This window comes from Solea solea, chromosome 6 (genome assembly GCF_958295425.1).
Source record: "Solea solea chromosome 6, fSolSol10.1, whole genome shotgun sequence".
Taxonomy (NCBI): domain Eukaryota; kingdom Metazoa; phylum Chordata; class Actinopteri; order Pleuronectiformes; family Soleidae; genus Solea; species Solea solea.
In genome coordinates this window covers 31,042,509-31,059,117 of record NC_081139.1, presented here as the reverse complement: position 1 = coordinate 31,059,117, position 16,609 = coordinate 31,042,509, and the positions used below count along the sequence as shown (strand labels likewise).

The following is a 16,609-nucleotide window of genomic DNA, read 5'->3' as shown; positions in this document are numbered from 1 at the left end:
TTGATTTGCCATCAGTCTGACTGTGGCCGGGAAAAAGCTGTTAAAAAAGCGAGTTCTGTGTGTTATAATGCTGTCCGCTCTGCTGTGCCTCAGGTTGTACTTGCAGCGTTTGTGTTTGAGCAGAGTGTGAGTCTCTGGTGGAGTGAGACTCTGATGATTCCCTCTGCTCTTTTCCTACAACACTGCGTATACATGGAGTCCATGGTAGGAAGTTTTGTCCCAATAATCCTCTCCGCAGTCTTTATGACTCTCTGCAGAGCCTTCCTCTCTGCCTGTGTGGTGTTTCCGTACCAGACAGTGATGCCTGCGGTGAGGATGCTCTCTATAAGTCCTCTGTAGGCCAGGGTGAGAGGGCGGTGGTTCAGTCCGGCTTTCCTGAGCAGAATGATGAAGTACAGAGGACTAGGAGGTTTTGAAGATACGGGGGACTACAGCCTGAGATAGTGATGTGTTGAAGATATCGGTATACACACCGGCCAGTTGTTCTCCACAGGCCTTCAGTACTCTGGGAGGCACTCCGCCGGGTCCCACCGCTTTGTGGGGGTTCACCTTCTTCAGAGCCTTCAGGACCTGTGTGTGTGTCACCTGGAAGGCAGTGTCTGTGGGGTCACAGGATTTTTTGAGGGTGTGTCTGCGTTCAGCCTGTCAAACCTCGCATAGAAGTTGCTCAGGCCGTCTGGGAGCATGACGTCCCGGGGGTCTGTGGTTGTTGTGGTCCTCCTGTAGTTTGTGACGGACTGGATTCCCTGCCACATGCTGCGTGTGTTGTGGTTGAGGTAGTAACCTTCAAGCTTTTGGGAGTGAGCCCTGTTTGCTGCTCTGATGGACTTCTGCAGCTCGTACCAGGCTCTCTTGTACTCCCCGTGGTCTCCTGACTTGAAGGCCTCCCGCCTCTACCTTATTTTCCGCTTTATGACCACATTAAACCGGTGTTTGTTTGGGGAACATACGCACAGTCCTGGGGGGTGCGCAGATGGTCGTGCACCAGCTGATGTAGTCACTAACAGTCACTGTGTATTCATGGATGTCACTAGTGGCCTCTTTGAAAATGCTCCATTCTGTGGCCTCTAAGCACCCCTGCAGGCTAGCTTGTGCACTATCAGTCCATGGTTAATGGTTCTGACTGTGACTGGGCTTGACTTGAGCCTTTTGTTATAAACCGGTTTGAGCTGGATCGCCAGGTGATCAGACTTTCCAAAGTGGGGTTGTGGTTCAGCTGAAAAGGCATTTTTAATGTTGCTGTAGCAGTGATCCAGTATTTTGTTTTCCCTGGTGGGAAAGTTCACAAACTGAGTTTTCCGGAGAGTACAGTGGTTGAAATCTCCCAAGATAATAACAGCAGCAATCTACAATCAAACTACACTTATAATTGCATGTATTTCATTGAGTTTGCTTAAATCACACTCAAAGGCCATTACTTCCAGTATGTTTCTTTAACACTGCTGAGACCTAGTGGTTGTTTTAGTGTAATTGCATGGTCTGGACCTTCTGCCTGTCCACAGCTTCCAAGTTATTGTGGCTCCATTTCCACGCCGCCCCTTCATTCAGCATGATGATGCCATGTGTCTGTGTTCTCATGTGCAATGTTCTGGTTCTACTTGAAAGGAATTAGGTCAGCACATGAAACATTCAAAAACCATACATCACCCTGGCAGCAGGAGTAAGTTCTGCCGACATGCTCGGTCAGCTTAAACATGTTTTATCGTCATTTTCAGATTATATTTGAGCAATATAAGCAATGTTTCAGTCCTACTGTACGTGTGACCTCCGTGTTCAGAGATCCTGTGTTTGGTTGCTGGGGGAGGGGAGACTGTGTGTGTGTGTGGCAGGGGCGGGGGTGGCACTGCATAACCATTTCTGTTTCTGCTGTTCAGTCTGTACATGACATAAAAAGCCTGTGATTTCATGCACATGCACACATTTGCAGGCTGCTGTTATGATGTGAAACCATGCGCTAAGACTGAAGACATCCAAACTATGAAGGAACACATTATATAGTAAGTGTTAAAGAAACCAGGATATGTTTAAATTTTATATTCTTTTGCTTAGATGACGGCTTCTCTCAATCAGCTTCATCAGGTCATGACCTGGAATGGTTTTCAGTCCTGAAGGAGTTCCCAGAGGTTCCTGTTATATTTGAGAGCATCAGTTGTGTTGTGCAGAGATAGAGTTGGTACAAAGCTCTATAACAGTCAATAGCTCTATTTGACCACTGTTCTAATCCATATTATGGCAAGAATCAAGTAAAGAGAAGCAACAGTCCATTCCTTTAAAACATAAAGGTCAAGAACTTTGAACATTATCCTCAAGTGCAGTCGCAAAGACCATCAAACGCTACGATGAAAGTGGCTCTCATGAGGACTGCACCAGGACAGGAAGACCAAGAGTTACTGCTGCTGCAGAGAACTTCATCAGAGTTACCACAGATTAATAGCACCTCAGATTAGAGGCCACATGAATGATTCACAGTGATCAAGTAGCAGACTCCTCTCAACATCAACTGCTCAGGTGTAGTCTCCGCTCGCTGCACCAACGACCGAGGGTAAGATTGGTTGGGGAATAAAACTATTACAATCCTTTAAAGACCCATCACATCCCACCTGTAATGATCCACACTGATCACGGCTTTACTGACAATACAATACTAAGTTTCTCATCACTGCTTTCACATGTTCCACGTCTTCTAAAACACCCTGAGGAGTTGTGTCCACAGAGTGACACCCATCTTACTTTTTAAAGCCTTTTCTAACAACACTGTCTGCACAACGCCTCGTCCTGTCACACACTCTAAAGGACAATGTGATAAAGAGCCAACGTTCATCTCACAGTATGATACTTTATATGAAGAACGACCTTGGACAAAGCATATGTCATGTGATTAATACCCTGTGAATATTGAAGCTATACTAAACTGAAGGGTTTTGTCTGAATTGATGTGAATTCCCTAAAAAAGTTGATTGTTTATGAATTAGGTTGATGTGGGTGGAGCCATATTTCTTCATCTGTTCAGGCTGCTGTAGAAACATGTCAGGTGAAGATGGCAGTCTCAGTAAAGCATGCTTGTTCATTGTGTAAGGCTCATTCTTACACAATGTCTCAGAGACATTAAGTCCTGGATGACCTGTAACTTTCTACTTTTAAACTCAGAAAAAACTGAGGTCATTATACTTGGCCCTAAACACCTTAGAGAAAAACTTTCTGATCACATTGTCACTTTAGATGACATCAATCTACATTTGATTCACACATAAAACTCATTTCCAGAACAGCCTTCTTCCACCTGCGGAACATTATGAAAATTAGAAACATTCTGTCTTTACAGGATGCTGAAAAACTAGTTCATGCTTTTGTTACATCTAGATTAGATTACTGTAACTCCTTATTATCAGGATGTTCCAACCAGTCTGTTAGAACCCTTCAGTTCATTCAAAATGCTGCAGCACGAGTTCTGACAGGAACTAGAAAGAGAGACCATATAACTCCAGTGTTAGCTTCTCTACACTGGCTCCACCCACAGTTTAGAATTCAATTTAAAATCCTCCTCCTCACGTACAAAGCACTTAATGGTCAGGCCCCTTCGTTGAGGTGCCCAAAATTATGCACCAGTCTAATCTTGTTTTTATTAGATATTTCCTGTTAATCCAATAAACGAAACGTCACTGCTGAAATACTTCTGTTTCCCTAAGGTTTGTCATATATGTGAAGGAAGTTGCTTCTTTGAAATCTCAACTAATGATGAACAAAAATCTCAAAAATGAAGAGGGGTTTGCAGTGAGATAGGACTATGGGTTCTTTAATATGAATAACAAACCAACCTGATTGAATAATGTGTGAATGACACAGCTTCGGGTATGACGTATTGACTGTGATGCTAAGGATTTAGCTACTAGCTGAGAATTAGCACATCATCATCACATCCATCCACACTACACCACAGAGCCACTTAAATGTATCTGATTTCATTTGATATTAGAAATATGTGTCTATCTTTGATCCTTGTAAGTATATTACATTTCTTGTTTTTAATTGTTATAAAATGTAAATTCATATTTCATTTTATTTCTCTCTGGGAACCCTCTGGGACCTCTTCAATAACCATTGTTCAAACTACTACCTGTGGGTCAACAGATATCAGATGTCACTGACAGCTGAGACCAGGAGGGGGTTGGACTATGTAAATGTGAGGATTCTGTCTCTTGGCTCCTAGAAGGTGAAAATCTTTGAGGCTAAAATTCTCCCTAAAGCAGTTTAAGGAGTTTCTACATTCAAATGGCCACATCTTCTTCAAGTATTTCAAGTATTTTTCAGATTTGCATGTGTTACACATTGTTGGAAAGCTTAGAAATCAAATAACTCAAATGCCCCTCGGCACACTTGTTCCTGGTTTGTCGATATCTGGCCACATTTATATTACATTCATTTTGCATACTTTTATTTTTCTTTGCCTCTTTCTGTTCAATACTAACCTGTAGACATAGAAATAATGGTAAATGGTAAATGGTCTATATTTATATAGCACTTTTCTAGTCTTGATGACCACTACACTTCAGTTTTGCCATTCACCCATTCAGACCCGTCACCAGACCTCAGTCTTAAGGTGGACATATGAAATACATGGGGTGCACAATTATTAACCTACAGTATTTTTTATTATCCTATACTCTATACATACCCCACCTTTAATAAACAAAATGAATAGATAATTAATAGAACTACAAACAATAGTGACGTCACACTAAGCGTCCCGCCATAGTCGTCATTTAAGTGCGCCGCTGGCGTAAACAATGTTTGGAATGCTGCAGACGCAAACTGAGGATGAGGGGTAAGTAAGTTTGAACCAAGTTAATCGTTAACAGGATGATTATGTAGGAGCGGCAAGTGCGCACCCTTGGCGATCTACAAATGTTACTGAAAACTGACAAAGCATTTCGGTATGTGTATGCGTCTGTCTGTGCGCTCTATCAGCGAGTGTGTGGCGGCGTGTGTGCGTGTGCGCGGCCACTCTCTCAGCGGGTGTGTGTGTGTCTTTGCGCTCTATCAGCGAGTGTGTGTGTGTGCCATTAGTTACGTGTCACTCCGTCACATCATCCCCCTCCTCTGGGAGGTTGTCAGTGTGCGGCAAACTGGAAAGGCAGTCTGCTACCACATTGACTTTACCAGAGCGGTGACGGATGCTGAATCTGAAAGGTTGGAGGGAGAGGTACCATCGAGTCAGGCGACTGTTGTTGTCTTTCATGGTGTTCATCCAGGTCAGTGCTCTGTGGTCCGTTTCTAAGTCAAACTCCAGTCCTAATAGGTAATATCTGAGGCTCTCCAGTGTCCATTTAATGACAAGGCCCTCTTTTTCCACCTTGTTTCACGTGGCTGGAGCTTGCGGCTCAGGTACAAGATTGGACACTCCTCTCACGGAATGCCTTGGGCTAGCACTGCTCCTAGACCAATGGCAGATGCATCAACTTGCACCAGGAACCTCTGTTTGAAGTCTGGACTCCGAAGAACTGGGGAAGAGCACAGGTGAGCTTTCAAGGTGCTGAAAGGGGCCTCACAGTCATCTGACCAATTCACCAGGTTCTTCTGGTCCTTACGGGTCAACTCAGTGAGTGGGGCGGCAATGGTTGCGAATTGGGGCACAAATCTCTTTCTTTGTTCGAGGACAAGGGCATTTCTGGATAGCTTCAACCTTATCCACTTGTGGGCGCACCTCTCCTCGGCCCAGTTGATATCCTAGGTAACTTGTTTCCCATTTCGGCCATTCACACTTGGAGAGGTTAAGTGTCAGTCCAGCTTTCTGAATCTTCCCCAGGACCAGTGCTAGATCACAGACATGCTCCTCCCAGTTGTTGCTGAAGATAACCACATCATCAAGGTAGGCAGCACTGCAGTGGTCACAACCACTTCTACATTCCATCAATCGCTGGAATGTAGCAGGTGCCCCATGTAGTCCAAAAGGCATCACAGTAAACTGGTAAAGTCCTGCTGGAGTTCGGAAGGCAGTATATGGTCGACATGAGATCGCCAATGGCACTTGCCAGTATCCTTTGCACAAGTCCAAGGTAATGGAGGCTGGACGCTCCTTCCACTCCTTCAGAAGGTTGACATGGTACTTTTGCCTTGGCGTTTGTTCTCAGGATGATGTACCTCATATGTGACTGGGCCTATCTTCCGTGTAATGACATATGGGCCTTGCCATTTGGCCAAAAGTTTGTTATTAGATGATGGCAGAAGACTTTTTGGCCTGGCCATACTGCACTACTCCTCTGTCATGCAAGTTGGAAGATGGGGCCTCCCAGTGCTTTCGAAGCAGATCCATTGGCCCCTGGACGTCCCAACCATACAGCAGTTCAAACGGGGAGAAACCAGTTGATGCCTGGGGAACTTCACGGTAGGTGAAGAGGAGGAAAGGCAACCAGCGGTCCCAATCTTTGCCTGTGTCATCAACAAACTTTTGCAGCACCCTCTTCAAAGTCTGGTTAAAATATTGATATAAAATATTAAGATATTGTTTCTCTGTTTATTTGTCCAACCCAAGTTGCATACCGTGAAAAAATATTTACAGGTGAAAATCGAGAAAAAAAATATGAAATGTCCGAAAGTGCTATTTCCAAAAAAAAAAACCTGTACAAGTCTCAATCAAAATAATTTAATTTAGTGGTGAGCAAAAATAGGTGTTACCTCCTCTGTAACCCAATATACACTGCTCGAGTGGGACGTAGACCTCCTCTGCCCCTCCCATCCAAACATCAATTATCCAAAAACACAATAAATGAACACAAGCATTATTATTATAACAAACATCCCAGATGAAAATAAAGCCAAAATATTTCCCAAATTAACCGTGCCACAATAAATATTGCCCCCATCTTTAATAAACAAAATTAATAGATAATTAAGGCGTCAACAATAGATTTTGAAATGATTACAAACAGCAGAGTGTTATAATAGGATGCTCCTGACAGCATTGTCTCAGACTTGCCCATACACCAATGTTATATTACGTAACCATGGCTACCACAGCATGACAAGCACTGGAGAGTGAGGGCAAGAATGCAAGATTATCTGCCGTTGGCAAGAGAACTTCCTGTGTTGCTATGTGGCCTTCACATCTAAAGATAGCACGCCCTGTGAAACAGTAACAGTGTCTCAGCTGCAACACACACGCATGCTCTCTTACACACATCACACACAAAACAACCTCCAAATGAGATTTGAATCAGATCTGGAAAATAACCATTTCATAGAATTGAACTTTGAAATTTAATTAAAGAGGAACTAAACCTTTTCTGAAGCAGACTCCGCCCAATGCCTGATTTAAAAAATCTACAAAAAGTGGGCAGGGAGGTATCGGTGAGTAAGCACCGCAGGGGGCGTGACGATCGAGTGACAGCAAGTACAAATCGCGGCAGCGGCAGCTTAGAGCTGCATTTAGCGCAACACACACACATTTCAGTACCTTCAAACACTCACACGCTGATAAGAACTCCGTTCTTCCCCCATAACCTCAGTTTCACTTTTTGGCCACAACATTCCCCTCTCTCCCTCCGTTACCAACCTAGGGGTCAAGTTTGACCCCCACCTCTCCTTTGACAATCATGTCACCCACATCTGCAAAACCTCCGTAACATCTCCAAAATTCGCCCCTTCCTCTCCCTTCCAGCTGCAGAGAAACTCATCCATGCCTTTGTCTCCTCCAGGCTGGATTACTGTAACGCACTCCTCATCGGGATCCCTGGCAGGAGCCTCAAAAAGCTCCAGTATGTTCAGAATAGCGCTGCCAGGGTCCTGATGAGGATGCGGAAGTACGAGCACATCACCCCCATCCTCCACTCACTTCACTGGCTCCCTATCTCCGCCCGCATTGAGTACAAGGTCCTCCTGCACACCCACCACTGTCTGCCAGGTGATGCCCCCACTTATCTCACTGACCTCCTCACACCACACTCGTCAGCCAGGACCCGGTCAGGCCAACAGCACCGTCTGCTCGCACCCAGGACACGGCTCAAGACCATGGGGGACAGAGCTTTTGAAGCTGCCGCTCCCTGTCTGTGGAATGCCCTTCCTGACCACCTCAGAGCTCCACAGACGGAGGATGCTTTTAAAAAAGAACTCAAAACCTACCTTTTTAGAAAAGCATACAGCTAATTTATTTCTTTTATTATCTTGTTTTTAAATGTAGCACTTTGAGGTTTGTGGGCCACACGGTGGTGTAGTGGTTAGCACTCTCGCCTTGCAGCGAGAAGACCCGGGTTCGAGCCCCGGTCGGAACAAGGGCCTTTCTGCATAGAGTTTGCATGTTCTCCCCGTGTGTGCGTGGGTTCTCTCCGGGTTCTCCGGCTTCCTCCCACAGTCCAAAAACATGCAATGTGGGGATAGGTGAATTGGACACTCTAAATTGACCATAGGAGTGAGTGTGAGAGTGAATGGTTGTTTGTCTCTATCTGTGTGTGACCCTGCGATGGACTGGCGAACTGTCCAGGGTGTACCCCGCCTATCGCCCGATGTAGCTGAGATTGGCACAGCACCCCCCGCGACCCTCTGGTTGAGGATAAAGCGGTAGATGATGACTGACTGACTTTGAGGTTTGTTGTTCAAATGTAAAGTGCAATACAAATAAAATCTATTATTATTATTATTATTATTATTATTATTAAGTAATTAAAATCAGCGCAAATAATTATCGACGAATAATCTATGAATCTCTGATGTGAAGGCAGATTGCTCTGTGTCGTCCATTCATACAGCTGTCTTGAATGAGCAACCAATCAGCCAATCAGAAAATAGTATTCACTGTTGCTGGGCGGAATGGACGCGCTCCGCTCAGCCAAGTTCCACTTCACTGCTGCCGTCTCATGTCCGCCCGCTTCCACAGCTGCACAGCTGGAGTCAGAGACGAGTGGAAATCCACTGTAAATGTTGTAAACACAACAAACAGAGCAGAGTTTGTACTGAGCGAAAACACAGGAGCACGCTGAGCCTGCAAAAGGACTCTTTCTGTGATGTAGTAAAGTGAAGTACCATCTTTTTATTTTCCCACTTCCTCTCCCGCTCGTGCTGAATTCCGCTGAATTTATGCACACACAGCCTGCTGTGTCTCTGGGGGCGTGGCCAGAGGAGAACGGTTAGTGACGACAGCCCGGGAAGAGCCAGCTAATAGGAAAATTCCAATGTAATGGGAGGTGTTTGTCCAGAGAAGGCAGTACACATTTTAACACAAAATATGTCATTCAAATACTTTACACAAAACTACCAAGGACCTGGATCACTGAATAATATTACTAGATAACCTTATACACTAGTTTGAACGTGAAGTGGTTAGGGGTTTAGTTCCTCTTTAATATTTGATGAGAATATAAAGTTTTACCAGCAAAAACGCTAATACTTGACTGATGCAGATTATTATAATTGGCAAATATCGTTTTCATTGACAATTTACCTCTTTACAATAAATCAAATATTCTCTGACAGACTGAAAAGACCAATGACTCAGTAACTAAGTCCTGTTCTTGTGCAGATAATACAACGTCCCTGATCAACTCATCTCTTCTTCTGGTTGTGAAACCAGGTGAATCTACAGCACATGTGCGATGATTGATGTCAAAGTTTAAACAAGTGATTTATCATGTTTTCACATTGATTCACCAATACCTTTCAAAACACTATATCCAATGACTGAAATGTGACTCCCCTCTCATGAGTCACAGTGGGGCAGGGTTTCACTTTGACCGGCTGCTGTACAGCGCTGAGTGTAACGAAGAGAAACAAAACCAAAAAAACAAAGCCAACAACAACCAGTGTAAAGTGCAGCAGACTAAACAGTATGTCCACTCACAGCTGGGGAGCCAAAATCTGCCTCCTGCCATTTGGGTCACTATGGAAACAGCCAAATACACAACTATCACTCTCATCAGCTTCATCTTAACACACTGCAGTCAAGTCTGTGTGTGATATTCAATCTTCCCCTGCTGCAAAAACACAAATGTATTCAAAGAATTTGATGTGGGAATGTATAACATTAGTGCATCATGCATGTTCATTATTATATAACAACAAATGCTAATAAAAATAAATGCAAAAGGCAGAAGAACAACTAACCCATACAGAACTGTATATATACATATATACTGTGTATATATGTATATATATATATATATATATATATATATATATATATACATACATATATATATACAGTTCTTTATATACTGTATATATACATATATATCCATATGTCCATATAGTATCCTGACAAAAAAATAACATTTTAAATTCCTTACATTTTAGTAAGAAACAAACAGCTTTTTGCAGCAAAATAAATACTGCATTTTTAGAATGAAAACCTATCATGATAAAATTAGTTAAAAGATGCAGACTACCCCTTGTGGCAGCTCAAAATAAATCACTAGGACTGTTGTTGGTCACTGTTGTTTACTAAGGAAATTATGATTTTTTTTTTCCTGCTCTATGATGAACTTATTGTGTGTTACGTCCTCCAACTGAAACGTAACTATGGGTCATTTTGGCCCCTGAATAAGACCCATGGATAAGTTTTAGAATAAGACCCATGGATACATTTAAGAATAAGACCCATGGATACGTTTTAGAATAAGACCCATGGATATATTTAAGAATAAGCCCTATGGATACGTTTTAGAATAAGACCCATGGATACATTTAAGAATAAGACACATGGATACGTTTTAGAATAAGACCCATGGATATGTTTTAGAATAAGACCCATGGATACATTTAAGAATAAGACCCATGGATACATTTAAGAATAAGACCCATGGATACGTTTTAGAATAAGACCCATGGATACGTTTTAGAATAAGACCCATGGATACATTTAAGAATAAGACCCATGGATACATTTAAGAATAAGACCCATGGATACGTTTTAGAATAAGACCCATGGATACGTTTTAGAATAAGACCCATGGATACGTTTTAGAATAAGACCCATGGATACGTTTAAGAATAAGACCCATGGATACATTTAAGAATAAGACCCATGGATATGTTTTAGAATAAGACCCATGGATACATTTAAGAATAAGACCCATGGATACATTTAAGAATAAGACCCATGGATACATTTAAGAATAAGACCCATGGATACGTTTTAGAATAAGACCCATGGATACGTTTTAGAATAAGACCCATGGATACATTTAAGAATAAGACCCATGGATACATTTAAGAATAAGACCCATGGATACGTTTTAAAATAAGACCCATGGATACATTTAAGAATAAGACCCATGGATACATTTAAGAATAAGACCCATGGATACGTTTTAGAATTAGACCCATGGATACGTTTTAGAATAAGACCCATGGATACATTTAAGAATAAGACCCATGGATACATTTAAGAATAAGACCCATGGATACGTTTTAGAATAAGACCCATGGATATATTTAAGAATAAGCCCTATGGATACGTTTTAGAATAAGACCCATGGATAAGTTTTAGAATAAGACCCATGGATACGTTTCAGAATAAGACCCATGGATACCCATCGACACACCCAAGGTACCAGATTGCTGTTATTTAGACTTCCACTAGGGGTGCATATTTTAAAAATGTTTTGTTATTGCACTGCACAATCTTACATAGTGTCATGCCTGTGTCTTGTTTGTCTCCTTTTGTGTCTCTTTCTGCTTTATTTTGTCTGCTTGTGTTTCTCCCACTCACCTGCTGTCTCTGCTCACTCCCCCTCCCTGCCACACCTGTTTCTGTTCTCCACTCACCTTCCTCCCTACATAAACCTGCCCTGCCCTGATTCCTGAACACATGGTTTTTTTTGGATTTATCTGCCTGTTTTTCCTGCCTGTGTCCTGACTTGTTTTGTTTGACCATCCTGTCGAATAAATCCTGCCTTTTTGAACTCTTAAACGCTGCCTGCGCTTGAGTCCTCTGTATAGCTTGACACATAGTAATATATTTTGAACCTTTTGTAGTTGTATATTGTATATGTGCCAATATCTTCAACAATGTTTTACATCCTTGTTCCATATCTAATTGTATTGCTTCTATTTTTACATTTTTCATATATATATCTTTTTTAACATTTATCTCATTTTATTAATTATTATTTTCCAATTCTGTACTTGTCACTCACAGCTCTAGTCTGAGGAATAAGCTAAAGTGGCTGCTGATCACCAGGGCCCCAGTCGGATCAATAGAATTACATAGTGAGTTAGTTTGTTAGTGTAATGTAATCTGTAGTAGCTAGGTTATAGGTGATATCTCACCTTCATGGTGATATACGGTGTTATTATTGTTGCACATAGTAAACTTAGATGTGTGTACATACAGTATATTAGAAATACAGTATGTTTATATATATGTTTTATGCATGCCACCTCTGTATGATTCCTACATGTTTCTACACACACACACACACACACACACACACACCTGTGTATGCGATACTGATACAAATGAGTCATCATAGGCCAAATGACTCGAGGCAACATCTCGTACAGTGTGATGGAGGACACAGTATTTCACTGATTCATTGTGTCACTATAACTACAGCTTTAAGGCCAGAGCACAGCAGAGCACAGCAAAGACTGCACATTCACGTTCACGGGGAACATTTATCCCCGTGAAATCCATTGACATGACCGCAGATAGTGCGTCTCTTCTCCATAAGCACCTGTCTAAAGCACACACGCCCACACGGAGAGCAGATGACAGCTGTGCAGCACGTCTTCAGCCTCCTCCTCCTCCTCTTCCTCCTCCTTCTACATCCTCTTACCTGCCCTGTGCGCTTCAGCCAGGCGGACCTCGCTGATGCTGCTCGGGTCACTCTGGGATCTTCCTCGCTGCTGCAGCACGCAGTGTTCATCCAGCGCGTCCGACGATGCCATGGTGAAGAAGAAGAAGAGGAAGCGTAATTTGCAACGCTGACAGGCGGAGCCACCGGCGGCCAAGATCGCCAGCAGCATCAAGTGGTGGAGCTGCTTTCAAGGCTGCTACTGCTGCTGATGCTGATTGCTGCTGACGGTGATGCTGCTGCTGCTGATGATGATGATGACGGTGATGATGCTGCTGCTGCTGACGGTGATGCTGCTGCTGCTGGCGGTGATGACGATGCTGTTACTGCTGCTGCTTGGGAAATCCACTCGGCGTGTCGCAGCATCATGTCCTTCAAGTGCAAGGAGCAAACCCCAATGTTACAATTCGACTTGACGCTTAAAAAAAAAGAAGCAAAACTGAATTGAATTAAAAAATAAAACAAAAGATGCTAGAAAACGAGAACACATCAAGCAGCACTGAGCCCACACTCAATAAGATAATAAACAATCACATATTAAATCAAATGATATGCATAATACAGAACATGCATCAGGGTGAGAATGTACTGGAAAATGTTGTGAATAGAATTTAAGATTTTGAAATATTTAAAAGTGTTTATACAATCACAAAAAAAAAAACAGTTGTAAAAACTCCACCCACTTTGACCTATTTTCAAACAAAGACTTCTAGTTTTCAGGTTTACCATGTTTATTTGTTCCATATATTATTTGAATGTTCATATTGTTTTATCCTTGTTTAAAGGCCTGAGTAATGCCATATACACTGTAAAGGTTTGGATGCATTACTGACATACAGTAAGGTGAAACTATGAGGGTATTAGGGGCCATATAGGCCATAATCCAAACTCACCTCTCACACATACAAGTGAAACCTCTCACACATACTACTGAAAATCAAACCTCTCACAAACACGAGTGAAACCTCTCACACAGACTACTGAAAATCAAACCTCTCACAAATACTAGTGAAACATCTCACACAGACTACTGAAAATCAAACCTCTCACACATACAAGTGAAACCTCTCACACATACTACTGAAAATCAAACCTCTCACAAACACTAGTGAAACCTCTCACACAGACTACTGAAAATCAAACCTCTCACAAATACTAGTGAAACCTCTCACACAGACTACTGAAAATCAAACCTCTCACAAACACTAGTGAAACCTCTCACACAGACTACTGAAAATCAAACCTCTCACAAACACTAGTGAAACCTCTCACATAGACTACTGAAAATCAAACCTCTCACAAATACTAGTGAAACATCTCACATAGACTACTAAAAAATCAAACCTCTCACAAATACTCGGGAAACCTCTCACATAGACTACTGAAAATCAAACCTCTCACAAATACTAGTGAAACATCTCACACAGACTACTGAAAATCAAACCTCTCACAAACACTAGTGAAACCTCTCACATAGACTACTGAAAATCAAACCTCTCACAAATACTAGTGAAAATCTCACACAGACTACTGAAAATCAAACCTCTCACAAATACTAGTGAAACCTCTCACATAGACTACTGAAAATCAAACCTCTTACAAACACTAGTGAAACCTCTCACACAGACTACTGAAAATCAAACCTCTCACAAATACTAGTGAAACCTCTCACACAGACTACTGAAAATCAAACCTCTCACAAATACTAGTGAAACCTCTCACATAGACTACTGAAAATCAAACCTCTCACAAATACTAGTGAAAATCTCACACAGACTACTGAAAATCAAACCTCTCACAAATACTAGTGAAACCTCTCACATAGACTACTGAAAATCAAACCTCTTACAAACACTAGTGAAACCTCTCACACAGACTACTGAAAATCAAACCTCTCACAAATACTAGTGAAACCTCTCACACAGACTACTGAAAATCAAACCTCTCACAAATACTAGTGAAACCTCTCACATAGACTACTGAAAATCAAACCTCTCACAAATACTAGTGAAACCTCTCACATAGACTACTGAAAAATCAAACTTCTCACAAATACTAGTCAAACCTCTCACAAATACTAGTGAAACATCTCACATAGACTACTGAAAAATCAAACCTCTCACAAATACTAGTGAAGCCTCTCACATAGACTACTGAAAAATCAAACTTCTCACAAATACTAGTGAAACCTCTCACAAATACTAGTGAAAATCTCACACAGACTACTGAAAATCAAACCTCTCACAAATACTAGTGAAACCTCTCACACAGACTACTGAAAATCAAACCTCTCACAAATACTAGTGAAACCTCTCACATAGACTACTGAAAATCAAACCTCTCACAAATACTAGTGAAACCTCTCACATACTCTACTGAAAATCAAACCTCTCACAAATACTAGTGAAACATCTCACATAGACTACTAAAAAATCAAACCTCTCACAAATACTCGGGAAACCTCTCACATAGACTACTGAAAATCAAACCTCTCACAAATACTAGTGAAACATCTCACACAGACTACTGAAAATCAAACCTCTCACAAACACTAGTGAAACCTCTCACATAGACTACTGAAAATCAAACCTCTCACAAATACTAGTGAAAATCTCACACAGACTACTGAAAATCAAACCTCTCACAAATACTAGTGAAACCTCTCACATAGACTACTGAAAATCAAACCTCTTACAAACACTAGTGAAACCTCTCACACAGACTACTGAAAATCAAACCTCTCACAAATACTAGTGAAACCTCTCACACAGACTACTGAAAATCAAACCTCTCACAAATACTAGTGAAACCTCTCACATAGACTACTGAAAATCAAACCTCTCACAAATACTAGTGAAACCTCTCACAGACTACTGAAAATCAAACCTCTCACAAATACTAGTGAAACATCTCACATAGACTACTGAAAAATCAAACCTCTCACAAATACTAGTGAAGCCTCTCACATAGACTACTGAAAAATCAAACCTCTCACAAATACTAGTGAAACCTCTCACATAGACTACTGAAAATCAAACCTCTCACAAATACTAGTGAAACATCTCACATAGACAACTGAAAAATCAAACCTCTCACAAATAGTAGTGAAGCCTCTCACATAGACTACTGAAAAATCAAACTTCTCACAAATACTAGTGAAACCTCTCACAAATACTAGTGAAAATCTCACACAGACTACTGAAAATCAAACCTCTCACAAATACTAGTGAAACCTCTCACACAGACTACTGAAAATCAAACCTCTCACAAATACTAGTGAAACCTCTCACATAGACTACTGAAAATCAAACCTCTCACAAATACTAGTGAAACCTCTCACATAGACTACTGAAAATCAAACCTCTCACAAATACTAGTGAAACATCTCACATAGACTACTGAAAAATCAAACCTCTCACAAATACTAGTGAAGCCTCTCACATAGACTACTGAAAAATCAAACCTCTCACAAATACTAGTGAAACCTCTCACATAGACTACTGAAAATCAAACCTCTCACAAACACGAGTGAAACCTCTCACACAGACTACTGAAAATCAAACTTCTCACAAATACTAGTGAAACCTCTCACACAGACTACTGAAAATCAAACCTCTCACAATTACTAGTGAAACCTCTCACATAGACTACTGAAAATCAAACCTCTCACAAATACTAGTGAAACATCTCACATAGACTACTGAAAATCAAACCTCTCACAAATACTAGTGAAGCCTCTCACATAGACTACTGAAAAATCAAACTTCTCACAAATACTAGTGAAACCTCTCACAAATACTAGTGAAACCTCTCACACAGACTACTGA

At 41.5% G+C, this 16,609-nt stretch overlaps 1 protein-coding gene across 2 annotated transcripts in view; it reads right to left on the bottom strand.

The window, feature by feature from the left end:
* The window catches only part of phactr3b (phosphatase and actin regulator 3b), a 46,096-nt gene extending 32,981 nt beyond the window's left edge, over window positions 1–13,115 (bottom strand). For both annotated transcript variants that reach the window (XM_058630691.1, XM_058630692.1), the window contains exon 1: window positions 12,765–13,115. In XM_058630691.1, coding sequence (XP_058486674.1) covers window positions 12,765–12,954 — 190 coding nt within the window. In that variant the 5' untranslated portion in view covers window positions 12,955–13,115. The remainder of the gene's footprint in view (window positions 1–12,764) is intronic.
* Between the last annotated feature and the right edge of the window lie 3,494 nt (window positions 13,116–16,609).